Source organism: Dipteris shenzhenensis, chromosome 10 (genome assembly GCF_047967505.1).
Source record: "Dipteris shenzhenensis isolate YYH24624 ecotype China chromosome 10, Dip_SZ_1.0, whole genome shotgun sequence".
Lineage (NCBI taxonomy): Eukaryota > Viridiplantae > Streptophyta > Polypodiopsida > Gleicheniales > Dipteridaceae > Dipteris > Dipteris shenzhenensis.
Window position 1 is genome coordinate 20847224 of NC_141605.1, and position 24895 is coordinate 20872118.

Below are 24895 nucleotides of genomic sequence, written 5' to 3' on the forward strand. Positions count from 1 at the left end.
CCTGTAATGGTTGGTACGATGATGAGTGTAAGGCCTTACGCCGTCAACTCAAATTCGAAACCAAAAACAGTCTTCCAAGCGCACCAGATACGCTACGTGAATACCATAGACTGGTACGGAGGAAGAAACTAGACTTCGTTCCTCGAAACGAGGAGGAGCTACTGAACATTTTGTTTAGTAACAACTCTAAGGACTTCTGGCGGAGATTTCTAGAAGGACGGTCTCCTCCGCCAATCACTGACACCCAGATCTCGTTTGATTATGCATGCACACTTTATGACATCCCAAATCAGCCAGTCCCTAACCTCACACATGCCTCGTCCCACATCCTGCACCCTCTTCACTAGAGGAGGGGTAAAGGATGCCGTAATGAAACTTCATAATGGCCGAGCGAAGGATCATGAGGGGCTATGCACTGAGTTCATTGCATATGGGGTTAACCTCCTAGCCCCGATCTTAGCAAAGCTTTTTAATGAAGCGGTTTGTTTGGGATTTCCACACACTTGGACCATTAACACTATCTCACCCATCCACAAGGCAGGGGATCCCACGAGTCCGGAGAACTACATGACCATTATGATTGGACATGTCATGTCCAAAATTTATGCATCAGTACTTGACTCCGAGGTTAGCAGACTTGCAGAGTATCGAGGACTTAGAGTAGCACGACAAGCCGGATTCCGGCGTGATCATGGAACCATGGACCACATTCTCACGCTCAAATGTATCATCAAGGAAGCGAGGTCACGGAAGCTGAGGGTTTATTGTTGCTTTGTGGATTTCCGCAAGGCATTTGACACGGTCCCAAGAGCCCGCCTCATACGGTGCCTACAGGACTTGGGTTATGACCAGGAGATCATTTGGGCTGTCATGGCACTTTACGAGAGAGTTTCTGGCAGAGTTCGAGCAGGATCAGGGTGAACAGACGAGATCATGAGTACCATCGGGGTCAAACAAGGGTGTCCTTTGTGCCTACCTTGTTTGGCCTCTACATTGACGAGCTTGAGACAGTGATGCAGACACAAGGGGGTGTAGGTTGCTCTCTTGCGGGGCACACTGATCCAGATTTTGCTCTATGTAGATGACGTGGCTCTCTTGTCTTCCTCAGCTTCAGAGACACCTAGACGGACTACAGTCCTTTTGTGAGTCTCATGATTTGAAGGTCAACCTGAGTAAAACCAAGGTCATGATCTTCAATCCATCTCGAGCCATCATGCGTCAGGAGCAGTTCACATTTGCAGGGTCATCTGTTGAGATAGTTTCATCATACACTTATCTTGGGGTTATCTTCTCCGGACTGAGCTTCACTATGAGACCCGCGATGCAGGCACGCTTGAGTAGAGGGTATGCCTCATTGGCCAGGCTAGAGAGGCAGTGCTTTCGCTCGCACTTTCAGGATCCACGCACCAAGGGGTTGCTTTTTTACTCCTTAGCTTGCCCAACAGGGATGTACGGCAACCCTTGTTGGGGGCCAGACTTGTCGGATATAGAGTGGGCCCCTGTGGAGCAGCTACAGGTTCTCATGTTATGACAAATGATTCGTGGTAAGTCATGTGTTCCTCACCAGATCATTCAAGCTGAGTTTGGGTCACCCCCTTTACATCTAGATGCTGCATTTCAGGTCATCACATATCTGTACTGAGTTAGGGAATATGGGGATTATACCTTGGGGCGTAGCAAGCTACCATGGATAGCTCTATCCTCTTCTATGGCACTTGCAGCAGGAGGAGATCAGAGATGCTTATATGCACGTACAGAGAGATGGTTTGAGTGACTGGGGCTCCACATGGATAGACTACCTCCCTTCCAGTATAGCATGGATGCTCCGTTCTCTCCCCTCTTATCACACGAGGTCAACCAGGTTATCCATGAGGATCTACTACAGCTACACACTTTTCGAACCTGGTTGGAACGGAGCGAACTCCCAGTGAAGCTTAGCTTCTACAGAGATCACTTCTTACATATCACAGCGGAGGGTTTCATTGACCCACCAAGATATACACAAATTCACCTACCCCACTCGCTGAGGATCTCTCTTGGGCAGTTCCGGGTCTCTTCACACAGACTTCGCATTGAGAGCCGCAGAGCAGAGCGACTACCCAGGGAGCGGCGCATATGCACACTGTGTGACATACAGGAGGTTGAGACAGAGGAGCATTTCATCTTCAGGTGTCCTGTGTACTATGAGATCCGAGGACGTTTCTTTTGCCTCTTCAGGGATAGCTATGAGATTTTAGCCCGTTTCCTGTCCTACCCAGACCAGCGGTGTTTGGCAGGTTTCATTCATGAGGCACTTAGACACCGCGAGAGGATACTCTGAGCACAGAGATAGGAGCAGACTTCTTCCTGGGTTGATCCCTCTCAGAGCTCTATCACGGAGTGCTTTCAGCTAGATCACATGGACCCCAACGAGACGAGGCCTCGACATGACCGTGACCCGGAGCGCGTGACCCGACAGCTCAGACAGAGGGTCGACACACAAATCACACTTGAAGACATCCCCTCCTTGTTTAGAGTCGGAGCCCGACCGACGGGGGTCGCAGTAGCCCTAGTTAGACGCAGAGCTACGACCAAGAGACGTGCCAGGACCGCACCTCTGAGTGGCCGACAGCACTCTATTGCCAACTTCATGCCTCCACTACCTCATCCATCCTGATATCTTGCTGTTGCTGGGGATGATGATGATATTGATGATGATGCTGAGATTGATATATAGTCGACCATCGACATGACTATGTTGTACTCAGGACTTAGTACTGCCATTCTGCATTTTTGCATTTTTTGCATTTTGCATTTTGCATTGGTATGGATGCTCGTGTAGTAGCTCCACTACCACAGCTCGTTGTATCAGGATTTTCACAGTCTCATAGACCCATCGGTCTTCCGAAGACTTTAATAAACTTTCTTTCTTTCTTTCTCTCTCTTTTAAAACATAAAAAGCTAAATGGACCCTTTACACTTATGTATCGCTTGCTACAAAGAGGCAAACTTACATTCCCAACTTAGAAAGCACAAGCATACTCAATCAAACTCTCTTTTGAAACTTAAAGAAAAACGGGCTATTCAGCTCCCCGCTTTTTGTTTTCAGCCCATACAAATTGCCCACCATCATCGACAAGACTGAAAAAGGTAACTGATTTCCATACTTCAAAGCATAAACCCACAAAAACAATGAGAATTTTCTTTGAGACACGTGTTTTCAACAGCATAAGAAAAAAGTATACATGATTGCAACCAGGGCAAACTTAACATTTATTTGCATGTACCTCAGAAATTCTACTATGCCACGATAGCTAATACCACTTTCAAACACATAGAAGTGAGAAAACTTTTCTCAGCATTTATTATAAGCTTGCTATATGCAGAACAGTACACCAAGATGTTGATGTCATACAATGTCCTGCACTATCCTCGTGCTTGCAATTATCACCTTCCAAATTTTCAAATTCGCATGCATAAGGACTGCCATCTCTTCAAGTATGGGCATATTAATTACAGGCATTTGTCTGTCTTGCTTAAGCGCCAAATTGTGGAGGGAATGCCAAACACCCATGATCATGTGAGAGGTGTGTTCTAAAACAGCTGTACGGTGCCCTTTTCCAAAAGATAGCTCAGTACGAGCCACAGTAATGCTGCAGATATTGCATAGCAACAGGTGTGGGCTCGTGAAGACTATACTATCCATATGATGCCAAATACTTTTTCAAATTCATGGACGACCACCTGGCCTCTCACATTGTGGCACTCTTATAAATGCACATTGTACGACATTCCCCACCAGCCAGCACTGTACCTCTCACAATTACCCTGCCCCACCTCTTGCACAATGTACAACATTCCCCACCAGCCAACACCTAACCTCTCACAGTTAGCCCGTCCAAACCTCTTGCACACTATTCACCACCGGTGACATCAAACATGCAGCTTTGAAATTCCCTAATGGCCGAGTCAGAGATCACGAGGGACTGTGTACAAAATACATTGCATATGGACTTAAGTACTATGGTCCCGATCTTAGCAAAGCTCTTCAACGAAGAAGTTTGCATGCAGTTTCCCCCACACCTAGACCCTTAACACCATCAATCCCATTCACAAGTCAAGGGATCCAATGAGCCTGGAAAACTAGAAGACCATTATGATTGGGCATGTCATGTCCAAGATCTATGAACCAGTGCTCAACACACAAGCAGGCTTTCAAGCTGATCATGCGACTCTAGATCACATCCTCACAATTAGAGGTGTCATTGAGGAGGCCAGAGCACACACACAAAGCTAATTTGTGAATTTCTGCAAGGCTTTTGACACCTCTAGATCACATCTGCACACTTAAAGGTGTCATTGAGGAGGCCAAAGCACATAGACAGAGGGTTAATTGCTACTTTGTGGATTTCAACAAGGATTTTGACACAGTGCCAAAAGCTCGCCTTATCAGACGCTTGCAGGATCTCGGATACAATCAAGAGATCATTTGGGCACACTCTATGAGAGGGTCTCAGGCAGGGTTCCAGATGGCTTCAAGGTGGACGGAGGAGATCAAGAGCACTATCAGGGTCAAACAAGGTTGTCCACTATCACCAACTCTGTTTGGCCTATATTAGACGAGCTTAGAGCTTCATCAAGACACTATGAGGGGCAGGCTGCTCTCTCACCAGGTTCCTTGATCCCAATTCTCCTCTATGCAGACAATGTGGTCTTAGTCTCCTCTTCAGCTAAGTTGGATTCTCCCAAACACACGATCTAAAGGTCAACCTTGGAAAAACCAAGGTTTTTGTTTTTTAAACAGCAAAAAAGCACTCTCTATCAATGCTTGAAAAAATCAACCAAACAAAAATTATCCCGTGGGTGCTGACCATGGGAAACACCAAAAGAAAAATCGGCTGAAAGAAGAATAGCCTGTTGCTAGAAAACCCACCTCACTGCGTAGGGTATCTTTGGAACAAGGGCTGACAACAAGGGAGGAGGACTATGCAGCCAGCCAATGGAGGCCGCAGTGTGGACTCCTGAGAGAGAGGCAATACAACAGTGTTAGAAATCGACCAACACAGAGTAAAGAAGTTTGTGATTCCACACCCCATACACACTATGTGAGCTCCTGGGCTCTTCTATCAGTCTTCCGCTGTGCGTACCCATCAATAGACAATGATCCAGCCAGATATAGAAACCACCAAAACAATATATTTCCGTCCAAAGCTATGGACACAATACAAAAGAGATAGATCCAAAGTCCCAGTGTGGTCCTTTGATCTTACCCCAAGGTACTTCTACTACTTGCCGGATATCTCTAGACTTGAGCCCGCGTGCTCCACCTCGAGCGTATGTAGACTCTCCGTCCAGATCACAACACCTTGCTGCCCTAAAAGACACCCAAGGTCCAGCCCCTAGGGAGCTCAGTCTGCAGCACACCTTCAACTCTCCTTCACCCCCAGTGTGAGGCCCAAGGGAGTGGCTTCTGGCTGCTCCTGTCTGCTCCTGCTTTTGTTAAACTGTTGGATGAATTGTGAGGGCTGAATGGCCCCCTTATATAGGCACCAAGGGCAGGCAAAGCTACTGACCCAACAGGCCGAAAATGGCCGACCTGCTGGTCGGTCCTCCTGCCCCCCTTTGCACCATTAAATGGGCCCCTTTTGGGGCTCAAAACAAGGGCCCCTTTGGCCCACAAAACTAGGCACATGCTACAACCGGAACTGAATCTTAAATTGTGAAGCCAAGCTCTAAAACTGAATTTAAAACTGTCCACAGCTCTCCCTTCTCCAAAGCTCTCCCTCTCTCTGGACAAACACTAGGGCCCAGGACAAATTGTCGGGCTGGACCCCCCCGAAGGTCTTTATTACTTTTTTAAAAAAAACTGTTACAAAAGTTCAGCTTCAAGCTGTCTCGTAACTCTCTCTCCTCCACGTGAAAAGAAATCCTTCTTTTTACAAGGGCTTCAAACCCCATTCAAATTGGCAACATGCCACTTGTCTACAATCTAGACTAACTCTTATTACAAGCCACATAGGGCCATTCTGGAGTCTTCCAGGCTCTCGGTCACACGAACCGCTTCCTAGGTGCTTGTCAGGCTCCCATCTCGCTTAGGAAAAATAATCCTTCTAGTACCTGCAACAATTAATTAAAGCGCACCACCATGGTACCCATTAATTGTTAGCGCTTTGCATGCAAATAACACACTGTGGACTAATCCTAGTCACGGTGGGCGTCCCCACTGAACACATGTGCACATCTAAACAAATATATATATAAATAAATATATATATATATTTTCTCTGGTTGACCGAGGTCAACACTCTTGATTATAATTAAAGAGCTTCGACCAAAGGTCAAGGCGCTTTAATTATAGCCAAGTCTCTCCAACCGGAGTTGGCACATCTTGGTTAACCGGGGTTAACCCTCTTGGCGCATGCCAAGTCTTGTTGACCAAAGTCAACATTCTCTGACCGTAGTCAGGTTTACTTGACTGGAGTCAAGTATCTTTGACCGTAGTCAATCCTTTGACCATTAAAATAACTCTTTGACCGTAATTAACACATATAACATTCTTTAATTAAGATCAAATAAATGGTCAACTGTACTTTGACTTAGGATATTTACATTGTGGTGACATCCCCTCGGCTTCTATTCAGTTGACCTCAACTGAAAAGCTTCCTTGTAAACATCCAAAAGCTGTGGATGATCGGATAACATGTCTTCGTCCATCCACTTGGCATCTAATGCCGTATAATTCTTGAATTTTACAAGATACCTGTAAAATTCCTTACCCTGAGGGCCTTTACGTACAGTATGGTACACAATTTGCTCTGGCTGAAGGACTTCCTCCAGCTCATCCACTTCTGGTGGATCCTCTGATACTGGTTCTGTAGGCTCTGGTCCTTGAAATTTCTTGAGAAGACTCACATGAAATGCATTGTGAATCCTCCAATGCTCTGGCAATGCTAATCTGTATGCAACCTCATTTATTCTTTCTGTAACCCTGAAAGGGCCATAGTATCTGGGAGATAACTTTGCATACACTTTCTGTTTGCCTTTAAACTTGCGGAGCCTAGCTTTTTCAAACTTTAAAAGTACCCAGTCCCCTTCCTTGAGATCCAACTGTCTCCTATGTTTATCTGCAGCCCTTTTATGTTTCTCTTGAGACCTTTCTATTGCTGTCCGGACTTGGCTGTAAGCTGTCTGGAGGTCTCTCACAAACTGATCAGCTGCAAATATTTCATCTTTAGTCCTCAATATAGGTGGCAAAATCACCTTCCCATATATGACTTCAAAAGGGGCTTTCCCTGTAGAGCTATGTACTGTATTATTGTAAGCAAACTCTACTAACGGTAGGTACTTTTCCCAGTCTGAACTTTGGTCACCCACGTAGCATTTCAGCATATCCAAAATGGTAGAATTTGCTACTTCACTTTGACCATCTGTCTGGGGATGGAAAGAAGAAGAAAAATTCAGATTCGTCCCCATGTTATCAAATAAAGCTCTCCAGAATAGACTGGTCATTCTGGGATCTCGATCACTAACAATGGACTTAGGCATACCATGATGTTTAAAGATCTGTGCCATAAACAACTTAGCCATATGATCTGCCTTTATGGTTTTGCGAACCGGAATGAAATGAGCTTGCTTGCTGAATCTATCAATGATAGTCCAAATCCCATCATTCCCTGACTTTGATCTCGGCAAATCAAAAATAAAGTCCATTGTAATATTTTCCCATGGTGCCTGAGGCACGGGAAGAGGCATAAGTAGGCCAGGTGCCTTCTGTCTATCATACTTCATTTTCTGACACGTAAGGCATTCAGTAACAAACTGATGTATATCTTTCCGCATTCCTGGCCAAAAGAAATACCTCTCTAGAGCTAGAGTTGTTGCTGTAATTCCTCTGTGTCCAGCATAGGGAGGTGCATGGCATTCCCCCAAAATCTTTTTCCTCATCTCCTGGGTGATGCATAGGCAATCATCTTTCATTAAATACCCATCTTTCAGGGAATAATGACTGGTGGATTGCCCTTCTTGCATCTGCTGTAAAATTTCACCAAAATCAGAATCATGAGCATATTGTTCTCTCATGCCTTCCAGGTCCTGATGATAAGCAATAGTTACATTATTGACCTGGGGTCTTCGGGACAAGGCATCTGCCACTCTGTTCCGAATCCCTGGAGTATGGACAATCTGAAAATGATACATTGACAGCATGTTTGCCCATTTCATATGCTTCTCTGAAAGCTTGGTCTGAGTTAAAAAGTATTTCAGACTTTGGTGATCTGTTTTGACAGTAAAATCTGCACCCAAAAGATAGTGTTTCCATGTATGGATAGCATGAATTACAGCCAATAACTCTTTCTCATAGATTCCTAAATATCTTTCCGCATCCCGAAGTCGTCTGCTTTCATAGGCTACTACATGACCATTCTGATGCAATGCAGCCCCAACACATTCTCCACAAGCATCACAATCCACATCAAAAGACTGATACAGATCCGGAACTACCAGAATAGGCTCTGTAGTCAACTTTTCCTTGAGTGTATTGAATGCTTTCTTCTGGGATAATCCCCATGTGAAAGCTGCATTTTTCTTAGTGAGGTCATGTAATGGAGCTGCGATATCAGCAAAATGTCTGATAAATCTTCTGTAGTAAGAACACAAGCCTAAAAAGCTTCGAACTTCATGCACAGTTTTCAGCTCTGGCCATTCTTGAATGGCACGGATCTTCGCTGGATCCATTTGTATCCCATTCTTGGATATTATATGCCCCAGATAATGGATTTCTTCCAAGAAGAACTCACTTTTCTTGCTGTTTGCATAGAGCTGATGATTTCTCAGCTCTTGAAACACTATGGCAAGATGTTCTCTGTGGTCTTCATCTGTCTTAGAAAAAACTAAGATATCATCAAAGAAGGTACCGGTAAAATGCCTGTACTTCCGGAAGATGCGATCCATCATTCTGTTAAATGTGGCTGGAGCATTTGTCAATCCAAAAGGCATCACTAAGTATTCATACAACCCGAATGTTGTGCGGAATGCTGTCTTATGCACATCCTGAGGCTGTATCCTCACTTGGTGGTAGCCACTCTTTAAGTCTATCCTGCTGAAAACTGAAGCTCCATTTAATTGATCCAAGACATCATCAATACGCGGAATAGGGAATCTATTCTTGATGGTCATTTTGTTCAGTGCGCGATAATCAACGCACATACGGAATGAACCATCTTTCTTCTGTACTAACAGTACAGGGGAACAAAAAGGAGACGAGCTGGGCTGAATCAAGCCTTTGGACAGCAAGTCCTGTACTTGAGCCATAATCTCCTCTCTCTGAGTCGCACTGACTCTGTAAGGGGGTCTGTTTGGTGGCTCACTACCAGGCATTAACTCTATCTGATGATCTTCTGGTCTCTCTGGGGGTAACTCCCCTGGTAAAACATCAGAAAAGCAATCTTTAAAGTTTACCAAAAACTGAAACCTATCTTTGTCTGCATCATCCATTTCAGCATGCATATCAGTCTCTTTTTCTTTTACAAAAACCATGTACGCAGAAATTGCAGACTTTATTGCTTTACCGCATGAAACATCAGATACAATGGGGATAGTGTCCCCTTTATTCCTGGCAATTACACGCTGATTTTTCCCCCTATGTACAAATTCCAGCACTCTTTCAGGAAGAGTCAACTTCACTGCCTTGCGGTGAAACCAAGGCATCCCCAAAACTACATCATAATGTTTCAGTGGAGAAATGAAGAAGTCTTCCTGATCCACATAACTCTGGATATGAAGACGGAGCTTCCCTATCAAGGGAGTAACTGGCACAGGATTCCCACAAAACATTTGATCGGCATCCAAAGCCCTGCCTAGCTCTTCCGTCTTTATTCCCAGCCTCAGGGCTAGATCCTCTGATATGAAATTATCAGTAGCCCCTGGATCAAATAAAATCAGCGCTTGTTGATCTCTAACTTTGCCCCATGATAGCAGCAATTCTCGTTCTTCTGGGTTCAAAGCATGACCCAGTATATCAGGAATACCCCCCGCCATTGGCTTTTGCGGTCCTCGTGGCTTCTCTGCCTCTTTTCCCTTCGATGATGAAGGCTTTTCTGGGCACTGGGCAGCCACATGCCCCTCTTTACCGCACCTGAAGCATTTCCCATCTCTACGGAATTCCGCTATCTGTTCAGGGGTAAAAGTAGATTTGCCTTTATAGGTCTTTGAGAACTGAGTACCCCTCGGCTTCTGAGACTGAAACCCTTTCTTTTCAGCCTTAGGGGACTCTTTCTTTTCTGATTTTTGAAAATCAGATTTCTTTTTATCAGCACGTCCTGCATGCAAGGATGGCACTGTAGATGGATCTTGTAGCGGTACAAGACTCGCTACTGAGGCTGAATGCATAAGATCTTGAATATTCTTTGCCCCCAAAGCATTCACTACTGCCTGAATTCTTGGAGTGAGACCTGCTCTGTACTTCCTCATCTGGGTACCTTTGGAGATCTTTTTGAACGGTGCAACCTGCAAATAAGCATCCCAGAACTTTTGGTTGTACCCATCCACTGTATCTCCTGCATCCATGTGCAAGCTGTCCCAGTCTTGAAGAACATGGTCTCTGAACTGTTTAGGCATGAACTGCTGGTAGAAGGCTTTCTTGAAGCCCTTCCACTTTCTTGGGGCTGACCCATCTGTAGTCAGTGCACTCCACCATGCACTAGCCGTTGCTGTTAAGTGTAAGCTGACCATTCTTAATTTGGAGGATTCTGAAAATTTCTCTGTACCAAATGCAGCATCAAACTGTCTGATAAACTGCAATGCTTTGTCTGTATGACCATACTGTCCATTGTAGGTCATAAACTTGACAGATTTTCCTCCCTCTTTAAATTCCCTGGTCGCTTTGGAAGACTTTCTCTTCCCAGACTTCTCGTGTTTCCTTCTTTTCCTGGATGGTTTATCTGATAAGGAAGAAGAAGACACAGAAGTCGAACTCGAGGTAGACGGTGATGGACTAGGAGATCGGTGACGATGCCTCGATCTCTTTTTACTATGGGACCGTCTCCTATGAGATCTATGAGATCTCTCTCTCTCAGACTGTACACGGGAGTGTGCCTCTGGCATTGGCACGTCATATACTGGATTAGGCATAGCCTCTGCTGGAAACAAATGCTGAGCCCTGGGATCCCTTTTAAGATTTTCCAGCTCTTGTATACGAGTGTGTACCATTTGTTCAAATTCTTGTTGAGTTTGTGGCACATTCCTCTGTCTTGGATGCACATCCCTATCTTGAGAATCCCACTGGATAGGTGATTGATCCATATTCTGAGATCTGCAGATTTTCTCACACAGTGCAAGTAACTGATGCACACTACCTTTGCTTTTCCAACAGAAAAGGTACCTCAACAAGAGGTGTTTTGCATTCACAATCTATGCCAGTACTGGCTGTCAGTTCAAGGCATGTACCCACACAGTTGCCAAAGCATCATCAACTATGTTGCCCTGTTCTGGCTGCTGCAGATGGCTTCAAAAGGCATCTGTTTTTTCCCTCTTTTTACTGCTCAAAGGCATGCATTCTCCTTTTTCTGCAAATCTCTGTTTTCTCTGCTTTTCTCTGGTTTTCTGCTACTTTTCTGACAGTAAAAACCTGACAGGCAGGAGAAAATTGATAGTCAAAACTGTCTCTGCAACTGTCTCTTTTTTTTTTTTTTTTTTTTTTTGGTGAAAACAGTAACCAGATGGAGTGACTGTTAGTTAGTCTAACCAGACTAACTGGTTCTGGTTACACCAACCAAACTGATCTGGTTAGGCCAGATTAACTGGACCAGAGTTGAACTGACTGGACACTGGTTCAACTAACCAGAGTTAACTGACTGCAGTTGACTTAACCAGGGTTTCACTAACCACAGGTCAACCAACCAGGGTTTAACTGTACCAGGGTTAACTTAACCACTGGTCTGCCAGGCTGGCTGCCACGCGTCAGTGTGCCACGTGTACTGCCACGTCATCAGTCTGCACATGCTGCCACGTCAGCCTCGCGTCAGCACCACGTGTCAGATCTGCCACGTCATCTTTTTGCATGCCACGTGTCTGCCTAGGTGGCACCCTGGCCACGTCAGCAACAGCCAAAGGTTTCAAACCTTGGCTGTGCAGGAAATCATCGCGCGTCGCGTCGACACCCTGCGCAAGGAAAAAAAATAGTGGACGGAGCCACCTCGTCCCTGTTCGTCACGCAAACGCCAATACAATCGATTCGTTCAAGCGTGAGGACCAGGTGTGCCCGCGTAACAGCATCAATGTTCCCTGCTGGCCCTTCGCCCTGGCATTCGCAATTGTCTGCTCCTCGTCTGCATACGATGTCTATCGTATCAGTTATCGCCGGCATATTCTCCTTCGTCAGCCATGAACGGACCTGTGGCAATAGAGCTTATTCGCGCTATCGATAGCCACATCGTCGTCACAGACCTGCACTCTTCAACTCTACTTGGATCGTCACTTCCTAGGAAGGAAATGAGACCTTCCGCTCTGATACCAATACAACCGGAACTGAATCTTAAATTGTGAAGCCAAGCTCTAAAACTGAATTTAAAACTGTCCACAGCTCTCCCTTCTCCAAAGCTCTCCCTCTCTCTGGACAAACACTAGGGCCCAGGACAAATTGTCGGGCTGGACCCCCCCGAAGGTCTTTATTACTTTTTTAAAAAAAACTGTTACAAAAGTTCAGCTTCAAGCTGTCTCGTAACTCTCTCTCCTCCACGTGAAAAGAAATCCTTCTTTTTACAAGGGCTTCAAACCCCATTCAAATTGGCAACATGCCACTTGTCTACAATCTAGACTAACTCTTATTACAAGCCACATAGGGCCATTCTGGAGTCTTCCAGGCTCTCGGTCACACGAACCGCTTCCTAGGTGCTTGTCAGGCTCCCATCTCGCTTAGGAAAAATAATCCTTCTAGTACCTGCAACAATTAATTAAAGCGCACCACCATGGTACCCATTAATTGTTAGCGCTTTGCATGCAAATAACACACTGTGGACTAATCCTAGTCACGGTGGGCGTCCCCACTGAACACATGTGCACATCTAAACAAATATATATATAAATAAATATATATATATATTTTCTCTGGTTGACCGAGGTCAACACTCTTGATTATAATTAAAGAGCTTCGACCAAAGGTCAAGGCGCTTTAATTATAGCCAAGTCTCTCCAACCGGAGTTGGCACATCTTGGTTAACCGGGGTTAACCCTCTTGGCGCATGCCAAGTCTTGTTGACCAAAGTCAACATTCTCTGACCGTAGTCAGGTTTACTTGACTGGAGTCAAGTATCTTTGACCGTAGTCAATCCTTTGACCATTAAAATAACTCTTTGACCGTAATTAACACATATAACATTCTTTAATTAAGATCAAATAAATGGTCAACTGTACTTTGACTTAGGATATTTACATTGTGGTGACACATGCCCTCTATATATTACAGGGTCCAGCCCCCTTAGTCCAGCCTTATATGTAGGCCATCTTCTAGTGGTTCTAGTGATGCCTTATAGGCCATGGTATGTGCCTTGTAGGCATAAGTGTAGGCACTTATAGTGTTAGTGCCTTTTAGGCCACATAGGACACTTAGTCCTATGTGACACCTAGGACACTTAGTCCTAGGTCTAGGTACAAGTACTTTGTACTTGTATGTTTTTGATTATCTAAGATTTTGACGTGACGGCTGTTCTATTACGACTTTTGCTACCTGCACTCTCTCTCTCTTCTATCCGATCCTACAGTGGTATCAGAGCAGGTATTGCTCTTGTCTTCCAGCTCTCCTCAGCCCCCGAGTCCTCCATTGCTCATTGGGAGTCTGCTGCCCTGCTGGTCGTCACATTTCCAGCCTGTTCGAGGCTCTTCAGCTGCTGTCCAAGATCCAGGCGTCCAGCTTCCGCAACCTCATATAGATCTCAGATCTAACTGCATTCCCTTCCATACAGTCAAACAGGCGTACGAAAGGTCTGGTACCTGTCCCGTACTGGATACAGTACTTGCGCCGTACAGCCCGTACGTGAGCAGACGTGCATCGCTGTACCTGCGCATGGGAACGTACTTGCTTCAGTACTTTCGTACCTGAGTTCAATACTGTGCGTATATCGTCAGTACTATTCCGTACCTGTACTGTCGTACGTCGTACCTGATCCGTACATCACGCATATTCCATACATGTGATGCCGCGTACTTGCATCGTACACCGTACAACCACCATACTTACGTACCATACATTGGACAGCCACGTATCTGCTCCGTACGGTTTCACCTGCAGATCAGCCGTCAACTTCTTGTGCAATTTGGGGCTTTTGCAGGACATTGGCAAATTTGGGGCTTTCAGTTCTTTTCACCTCCTTTGGTTGCAATTTCTTACAAAAATATTGGAGTTTTGGATTTGGTCTGCAATTTCTTGTTTAGATTGCAGTACATTGGGTCAGATTGCAGGATATTAAGTTACATTTGTAGGACATTGAGTCACATTTGCATACATTGGGTCACATTGGCAAAAATTTCAGCAAAATTTGGGGCTTTTCTGCATTTGCCCTCTTTTTGGCCTATCTGCCCTCAATAAATTTGGGGCTTTTGCCAAATTTGCTGTTTTTGCAGTGAACATTGCCTGTCACACTCACATTCGGGTCAGATATGCATTTGCCCTTTGATTTGGGTCTGAAATTTGCAGATATTTGCTGTCATTTTTTGGGACAACCAGCTTTTTTGCAGTGATAGCCTTGAGGGCAAATTCACAACTTGCTGATACTCATCTTTGGCATGAGAGAATGGGCCATCTCAATTATAGAGCTCTTGCAAAGCTACATTCACAACAGATGGCAAATGATGTACCTCAGACTCACACAGTTTCCAAACATGTGTGTGAGGGTTGTCTTTTGGGTAAGATGCATCGATTTCCTTTTCAAAAGAATTGTCCAAAACTCTCACAAAGGAAAGTGCAGCTAGTACACAGTGATGTTTGTGACCCAATGAGGACAAATGCCATTGGGGGGTATAAGTATTTCATGACTCTCATTGATGATTTCACAAGATATTGCTGGCTATATCCTTTAAAGCCCAAATCTGAAGTTTTCTTATGCTTTCAAAGATGGCTGAATATGGTTGAGAATGAATCAGGAAGCAAGCTTGTCACCCTCAACACAGATAGGGGGGGTGAGTATATGTCAAAGGAGTTTGATGCATTTCTGTCCTCACGGGGCATTATTCACTCATGCACTACTCCTTACACTCCTCAGCAGAATCATGTTTCTGAAAGGAAAAAGAGGTCAGATGGCCAGATGCATGCTCAAGGCCAAGTCTTTGCCCAATAAATTTTGGCTTGATGCAGTAATGTGCGCCAACTATGTGCTGAATAGATCACCTACACGGGCATTGAAGACTATTACACCTTATGAAGCATGGAAAGGCAGGAAGCCTTCACTCTCACAAATGAGAGTTTTTGGGTCTCTTGCATATGTTCATGTACCATCTCAGCTGAGACATAAGCTTGATGACAAGGCAATCAAATGCATATTTATTGGTTACAACCAGGAGAGCATAGGGTATCGGTTATATCAACCAAATACTGGGAAGATTATTGTCAGTATAGATGTGATCTTTGCTGAACATTCAGCTTCTCCTCTTGTGGACTGCAAAGCAAACTCAGATGTTGACATGTTTGATGCCTTTGAATCTTGGTTACCTCTGCCATCATCAGAAGGGATTTTGAGCAGCAACATGAGCCTCCTGCAGGCCCTCCACTAAGCAATAATCAGCCACAACCTCATGCTGATTTGCAGGTTTCTATTCCAGCACAAAATGATCCCACTACTCATGATGCAGTCATTGAAGAAAGAGCTGTCAATAGACAGCAAAAGCAAGTTCCCAGATGGCTTCTTGATACATTGAGGGACAGCAAACAAGATCAGCCTTTTTCTGCCCGGACAAGATCAAGGAATAGACAGCATGGTCACTTTCTTGAGTTTGCACTCCTTGCTACAGCTTGCAATGAAGAGCCTTTGTGCCATAAAGATGGATTTGACAGCAAAGAGTGGATGGATGCAATGAAAGCTGAGTTACAATCTATTGCCAAAAATGACACATGGGAATTAGTAGATCTCCCTCCCGGCAAGCATGCCATTGGAACGCGGTGGGTCTACAAATTAAAAAGGAAATCTGATGGCAGCACAGATCAACACCAAGCCCGTCTTGTTGCAAAAGGGTATGCCCAACAACAAGGCATTGACTTTGAGGAGACATTTGCTCCCACATCCAGGATTACTACCATTCGATGTGTCATTGCCATTGCAGCCCATCATCATTGGCAAGTGCACCAACTTGACATCAAGACCGTTTTTCTTCATGGGGATCTGCAAGAAGAAGTCTATGTCACACAACCTCCTGGCTTTGAGGTTGTTAATTCTGAAAATAAGGTATGCCAACTTAGAAAAGCCCTTTATGGTTTGAAGCAGGCACCCAGGGCATGGTATGCCAAAATTCATACACACTTACTATCCCTTGGTTTTCAGAATAGTCCCACAGAACCCACTCTTTATGTCTGTGGGAGTGGATCTGATTTTTTAGTGCTGATTTTATATGTGGATGATATGCTCATCACGGGCCCAGATACTCAGCAAATTGCAGCTTTCAAGGCTGATTTGCAGCAGATTTTTGACATGTCAGACATGCGACGGCTCCATTATTATTTGGGCATTCAGTTTGCTCATGTTGAGGGGGGTATCATGATGTCTCAGTCCAAGTACATTGGACAGCTCCTCGATCGTTTTCAGTTTGAGGATTGCAAGCCAATCTCTACTCCAGTGGACCCTGGCTTCAAATTCTCAGCTCATGATGGGAGTCCACCATGTGATATCACTCTTTATCAACAGGCTGTTGGATGCCTTATTTATTTTTGTCACACCAGACCTGACTTGCAATATGCACTATCTCAACTCAGCAGATTCATGCACATGCCCAGTTCACAGCATTGGCAGGCAGTGAAGAGAGTCTTCATATATCTCAGAGGCACTCAGGATTTAGCCCTCTTCTATGGTGATCAGGGTTCACTTACCATGCATGCTTACATGGATAGTGACTGGGCAAGATGTTCCGACACCAGAGTGTCACATACTGGCAATTGTTTTTTGCTTGGCAATTCATGTATCTCTTGGCTCAGTAGGAAGCAACCAACAGTTGCCACAACTAGCTGTGAGGCTGAGTACAGGGCAGCTTTCACCGCTACAATAGAGTGTGTTTGGCTTCGACAATTACTTACAGATCTTGGTATTTGCTAGACATCCTCCACTATTGTCTACACTGACAGCCAGAGTGCTTTGGCCATTGCGCGTAACCCAGTGTTTCATGCACGTACCAAGCATATTGAAGTTCACTATCATTATGTTCGGGAGCGGTTGCCAGCAGGAGACATAGAGTTGTCCTATGTTCCCACAGAGGACAACATCGCAGATATGTTTACAAAGGCACTTCCTCGTCCCAAGTTCGAAGTCTTCCGACAGGCTTTACACTTGGTTCCGTTTGTTACATGATCTCACATTCCTTGTACATTCATAGGTGGCTATATCCTTTTGGATGAACATGTGCCACCATGACCAGAAACTACCACGTATTCTCAGACGTTTCCAGAGTACTTCAGCCCATCCCATGGAGGGGGGTTTGTAGGCCATCTTCTGGTGGTTCTAGTGATGCCCTATAGGCCATGGTATGTGCCTTGTAGGCATCATAAGTGTAGGCACTTATAGTGTTAGTGCCTTTTAGGCCACATAGGACACTTAGTCCTATGTGACACCTAGGATACTTAGTCCTAGGTCTAGGTAGAAGTACTTTGTACTTGTATGTTTTTGACTATCTAAGATTTTGACGTGACGGCTGTTCTATTACGACTTTTGCTACTTGCACTCTCTCTCTCTTCTATCCAATCCTACATTGTAGCCAACCTGGTAGGCTGGCTATGACAATCCCTACCTGCCCTCCACCTGGCCGACTTTGCTGCACAGCTTTCCCGCCATCTGTTGCGCCACCTTGCAGGTCCTGTTGCAGGCCATGAACCTGCCCATACTCTCTGCCAAGTGTATCACCATCAAGGCACTTATGCTCCTGGATTACCACGCCATGCTGCTGCTCCAAATCTGCCTCCTGCCAAGCCAGATCTAAGGCTTGTTGTCCCCGCCATCTGATCCTTCTACAAGCGCTTTCTGTTGCAGCCATGCTAATCCATCTAGGTACATTTCTCTCCTCTCTTTGATTCCTGCCCATATGGCAGTCAAAACCATGCCCATGTGTCAGTCTCTCAAGACCGAGGTCCACCCCCCCATGCTCTCCTCATATGGGGGCTTACAAATGGGGATGTGACCTTCCAACAAGCAGGTGTCCTAGGAGGTCAAATCTAGATTCTAGACGCGCTTATGGTCCAGCCTGAGGGCCACAAAAGATTTCTTACTTCTTCTGGCTGGTCGCACACGGGGGTTTACCCATAGGTCCATGGCTGAAGCAAATGCAGGTTGATGGTGGATGCCACTACTGTCCGGACAGAATTCTGGAGATGATCCCACATTGCTTATCGAGTTGCCCTAGTGCTAAGTGGGATCCCTATAGATTGTGGCTCAAATGGCGAGTATACAATGGGATTTCACTTGGGGCATGGTAGCCTAGTTGACAAAGGGGGACATCGATGAGGCTCCCTAGCCTACAAGATACGTGGACAGAGCATCCGTCGGATTGAGTTACACAAGGCGACCTCTCTCTTTCCCAGAGGATGGAGTGTGGGAGACAGTAGCCAGCATCATGGCGTGAAACATATGGGTTGCACATTGCGGCCTAATGATTGGAGAGCATTGTGTTCACCTATGGCCACTCTGATCGCCATCTCGTAGGATATCGTCTACACCCTACGAGCCATATGGGAGCGAGGGACCTCAAATTCTAGAGCGACCGCCGAAAGGCGAAAACGTTTCTATAAGGCCTGTAGGCATCTAGAGCCGTCATCCTATCCGTGTCGTGTAGGAGGAGGCCACCTCATCCACTTGATCTGTGTGGCCTACTCTAGACGGCCAAACCACTCCCCTAGGTCCCACTAAACCTCTCGCAAGGGCCGGCCCTCCTAGAGCCACTCCAAGTCCCAAAGGAGCTCACAGGACTACTATCCCGCTGAGCCGACCCACCGATTTGATCCCGATGTCCTTCCATGAGACCATCTTGATCCCAAATCTCCAGATGCCAGATAAGGGGTTGCCACTCAAACCCCTCCTAGCACCGAGGTCGAGCCCAACTGAGTCCTCCGACCAGTCTCTGCCAAAAACAAAGTAGGCTCCGCATCAGTTATAAGCCCTTCCCCGTGAGAGGGATCATCAAAAAAGATCCAGCAATGTGACTGTTGCCACTATCACCTAGTGTGAGGAGTATTCCTTGTTGCAGGATGAGCTTCCAGGGCTCTGCACCACAAGTGAGATCACACATTACCATTGTGGGTCAAAGAAGCCCTCCTCTAACATCCACAAGCAGTGATCTTGTACTCGTTGGGTGCCAACCAGGTCCTAATGTGTGCGCTGTAATAGGTCCTCCTAGATAACCTGGCTCACCTCGTGATATGAGCAAGACAGAGGGGACCTTAATGCTATATTGAAAGCAGGGTAATCTATATATGTGGAGCCCCAAACTCTCAAACCATCTCCGTGGACGTGCATACCAACACCTCTAATTACCCTCAACTGCCAAGCCCATGGATGAAGATAGGCCAGCCATGGTAGCCTACATCGGCCTGCCGTCATAATGTCTCACTAAAGATACGTGATAATCTAGAATGTTACGTCAAGCTGTAGCGGGGATTCTCCGAACTCAGCCAAGACTATATGATGTGGGACTGACGGCTTGCAGAAGTTCAGTAGATTTGCCAATAAGCAAGTGAATATTGCCAAGGCCAAAATTATGATCATCAAGCAACTCACATTCACATTTAAGGGGAAGGACTTAGAAGTGGTACAGCCATGCAAATACTTGGGTGGTCTAGAGTTCACAGATAACTACAAAAGGAACACATGTGGAAAGAAGAATCCTAGGGAGAATTAAAACACTTTTTAGCCTCCAAAGTAAATGCAAAAAGCCACACATCTAGAATTGAGAGAGAAGAAAATCTCTATATGCTACACCTAGTGCACACAATGATCCTCCATGGGTGCTAGGCTTGAGCTTTAGGACTAATAGAGATTTATAATAGAAGAATTGGTGTCCCCAAAGTTCAAAACCCCTTCCCTATTCTACTAGCAATGATAGGCATGCTATCATTGGAAGACGAAGCTATATGCCAACGCATTCGATAACTCGCTCGAGTGGCAAAAAACGACATTGATAAACTCCCTCGCAAGGCAATGGAGGCAACCAAACACAAGGGCTGGTATAAGCCAGAAACAGAATAGATGGGCTGCTGCTTTGGGCCCTTTGAGCAGAGGAGTACATGGACAGCCATGTCCATCGATTCGAGAACAGATGGCTGATAGATGCATCGGATCTCCCAAATAAAGGCATTGCCATCAAGAGAGCTGGTAACACACAAAATCTTGGACAAAATATGGCAAGAACCAAAGGAGAAGATGGCCTTCTACAAAAGAGAAATTAATCAAATGCTCTTAATGGGAGATGAGTATCTTAATGAGAACATCTCTCTCTTCAAGAGACGACTAAAATGCAAACTAAGAATGAGCTCTTATGAACTCTAGCTGGAAACTAGATGGGAGAATGAGCCACAAGAGGACACAAATGCAATGCAATTTTACCCACCAGGAGATTGAGAGAATGAGCACCACACAATTCTCATCTGCTGAACTTATAGCACATACTTCTCTTCTGCCAAGCTTATGAGCAAATCTGAGAGAAACATAAGATAAAGACACACACACACATTAGCCTACACACCTTTGAGTGGCCACAGACCTACACAGGGGCTCTTCGGCCACCCACTTTGGTCCTGCCAACAACCTTCGACGATCCTTCAAATATGGCAACTCGCTCTTCTCTATCAGATCTGCCGTTGTGGCAGCTTTCCCATCTGCCCATGTGGCTTCCTTCTAAGTCCACCCTATGCTACTGGTGCATGTGCGGGCTCACAGGTGGGGAGTTGACCTCTATTCTCTAACATCCCATCTATAGACTCAAGTCATAGTTACTCGCACAAATGAGCATGATTGATATGTGTAAATTCAAACTCAAGACCAGGTCACAATTGCTTGCACAGATAGACATGCCTGATATATGCGGATCCAACTCAGAAGACCCCACACCACAGATGTGTATCTCACAGCATGCTACTTTCCTCCACCAAAACAGCCTCAGGACGAGGTACTAGATGAGACATCCAAAATACAAGTAGCAGGCGAGGTCTTACTCATTTGGGAGTACAATTCGAAGACTAGAGACACAAGCATATTTTTCGGACTTCAAGAGTATACCTTAGCATTGCCAAATATTCAGCTGGGAGGGATCAACCACAAGTCAGAGGACACACATTGGCTCTTCGGTCACAAACACAATCAAGAACACACGAACACCACCCGAAGGGTTTGTACCTCAGAATAGTTGGTGTGATCACGAGTGCAAAGCACTTGCACACCGCTAGACTTCGAAACCAAACAAGGATACCCTGACCAAGAATAGACCGAAAAGAGTAACGACGTTTAATGTCATGAAAAATTTCTTGCCCGCCGTGAACAAGAGCCCTTAAGTGTCTGGTACGGCAATAATAAAAGAAGACCATCATGTCCAATCAAGGACCTTGGTCCTTGCATGGGCACACCTTATATAAAGTTCCTAACCAACCCTTGCCATCTTAGATGACATTCTTATCACCTCCACGCTCTTCACCACAGCTCCCTTAAAAAAGGCTATCAAGAAGCAATAGGGATTAGGAGGCCATCTAAGCTGAACTAACCCACGGGTGGAAAATCCTTGTTCCAATCCTAGAGAAGCTATTTAATGAAGCTTTCTGCAAAGGCTTTCTGACCTGTTTGACATCCAAGCCCATCATACCCATTCACAAGTGAGGGGATCTCACGGATGCAGTTAACGTCCAGACCATCATGGTTGCCACCAAATGGCCAAGGCTTATAGGTCAGCTCTTTAAATACACATTAGTGAGCACGCCAAGAGCGCGACGATGCAAGCGATTGGGCAAGCAAGTTTTAGACGAGGTTGATCCACACAGGATCACATCTTCACCCCTCATAGAGCAGGCCCGACACCGAAAACAGAGCATGCATTGCTGCTTTGTCCACTTCCAAAGGCCTTCTACTCTGTACCACGAGCTCGCCCTCCGCGCACAACTCAGAGCTTTGGACATGGCACCCGGCATTATATGGGCAGTCATTGCTTTATGAGAGGGTTGCAAGCAAAGTGCACACCACATAGGGAATGTCAAAAAAGGTGAGCAGCACCATTGAGGTGCCCCCTCTCCCCTGCTTGGCTTTTGTGGACACACAGGACGACCTAGGATTGGCTATTGCACCTATCCGGTATATATGTTGATGATGTAGTGCTGATCCCCAACACAGTAGCGGATCAATATATGCATTCACAGCTCTGCAAGCTTTTTATGAGAGCCAAGACATGAAGGTCAACCTGGGTCACACCAAGGTTTATTGCATCCAAGGTGTGTTGAAAGCAGGGACTCAGCTCTTCAATATCCTGAAAATGTGCTAGAAGGCATTGCCAGTATCCCTTCATTACCCATGCACCTCAGCAGCAAGCGTGAAGAGTGTAGGGCTAAAGAACTCCATCCCCACGTGTGCATTTGAAGTCAAGATAAACAATATGCAAAAGAAACAAAGGTATCTTTTCACCCAAAAAATTTATCAAAAGGCATATTTACCGAGAAATCTTGTTCCTCCTAAATATAATCGAAAGGTATCTTTATCAAGAAATGTTGTTACCCCTAAATAGAATTTAAACACTATAATATAAAGTTCAAATCTACATTAAATGATTCTCAAAGAACACAGATCCATCTTGAAAATGCCAAACTCCGAAAGCAGCAAGAGAGATGCACTTCAAAAAACTTACTTCTCAACAATCAGCAAACAAAACATGAAAACCTGCAGCTACACATAGAGGATTATCATTTTTCAACCCCACAAAAGTGATCACTCATGAGGAATAAGCACCTTTAGCAGCATAACCACGTGAGCCGCGTGTCTCCCAACATGACAGAGGAAGTCCAACCTACAAAAATGAAAAAATAAAATAAAATAAAAGCAGGTTGCGAAGGTGAAAAATACAACAGCTGCATGTAGACAGACAGACAAATCCAACACACAGAGAGAAAGAGAGAGACAGGGAAGGAGGGAGGGGCATGGGAGGGGTCGGCAACAGGTGCACGCATAAGAACCATACAAGGCCTACGAGACATAAACGTACAATTGAACATGTAAAACCAATAGGTATGCTTATCCACAATCTTCCTCTTTCTTGTCTGAAAACTGTAAAATTTCCTAAGACATGTGAATGTTTACGCATGTTAACTTTCTCTCTCTTAAGAAGAGTAGTTCAAGGCTAATGTACTCTCTTCTTGTTTCTTTATCAAACAATTGTAAAGATAAGATTCCTCTAATTGGTGAAGATTGAAGATAGACCATACTTAAACAACCACCTACGAGAATAGTAGATAATGCTTATTATCACGAAAACTAATCCCAAATCTATGTTTTCAGGTTATGTCACCAATGCCCTACATTACAGGAGGAACATGTGTATTGCCCTAAAAATGCCACAGAGGATATATATTGTCCATCCAAAGGCTTCCAAAAGCATATATCCACGCAAGATGCCACGTTCATCCTCTGCATATACCTAGATGAATCCAGGAACATTCCCAAACTCATCCTCTAAAAACACAACATAGTGCAGTTTCAATCTCACGATAGTTACTCATGAGATTGAAAACCATAAACTCCATCACACATAGCAGGGACTAGCTACTATGACATCCCCACTAACGTCATCAACACCCAACAGTGGGTGTAGACCATAGTATAAAAATATGCTCTCACACATACAAATCCACACACCCACACATACTTGAGCATCCATTTATACAAAGTCTTCCTACTGAGTTTTTGTCGGCACTCGGGAGGTGAAGGGCAGACTCAGCCGTGACGAACGCTAGCACTAAAGGAGAAGGCTAATCAAAAAATAGTCCAAAATCTCTTCATTCAAGCTACAACTGCTTGTGAAGTCTAAACGATTTCATTTTGGACTCTCCCAAATGAGCATCTTGTTAGAAAAAGACCCAACAGAGGGTACACGCAGCGGAAATAATGCCCAGGAGCTCACACAGTGTGCGGTGTGGGTGTGGAATCACAAACTTCTTTACTTATGTGCATTCAATAGGTGTGCAGACTCATCAATAGACAATGAACCAAACTAGATAGAGAAACCACCAAATAATATATTTCCGTCCACAACTATGAACACAATACAAAAGAGACAGATCCAGAGTCCCACCAATGGTGTGGTCCTCTGATCTTACCACAAAGTCCTCCTCCTATCTGCTGGCTATCTCTAGACTAGAGTCCGCGTGCTCCACCTCGAGCGTAAGTAAACTTTCTGTCTAGAATGACCCTCTCCACCTTGCTGTCTGGAAACCAGCCTAGGTGGGCAGCCTCCTGTTAGCTAAGTCTGCAGCACAAGGTACTTCTTTCTCCTCCTGACTGTAGGCCCAAAGATAACCCTGCTGCTGCTCCTTCTGCTGGTGGAATTGCTGCTCCAGATGATGTGAAATGAGGCCTGAATGGCCTCCTTATATAGCCCTCAAGGGCCTGGCCAGCCAACCGACCCAGCAGCCCTAGAAAGGGCCGACTGCTGGTCGGTTCAGCCACCTGCCCCTGGCCGACCAAAACCGACCCACAGCTCCCTATTTATG

General features: G+C 45.2%; 1 protein-coding gene across 1 annotated transcript in view; it reads right to left on the bottom strand.

The window, feature by feature from the left end:
- Positions 1-24895, bottom strand: part of LOC147897539 (uncharacterized) — a 99471-nt gene that overhangs the window by 57077 nt on the left and 17499 nt on the right. The window contains exon 2 of the mRNA XM_087380543.1: positions 23139-23196. Within this exon, the coding sequence (XP_087236669.1) occupies positions 23139-23196 (58 nt within the window). The remainder of the gene's footprint in view (positions 1-23138; positions 23197-24895) is intronic.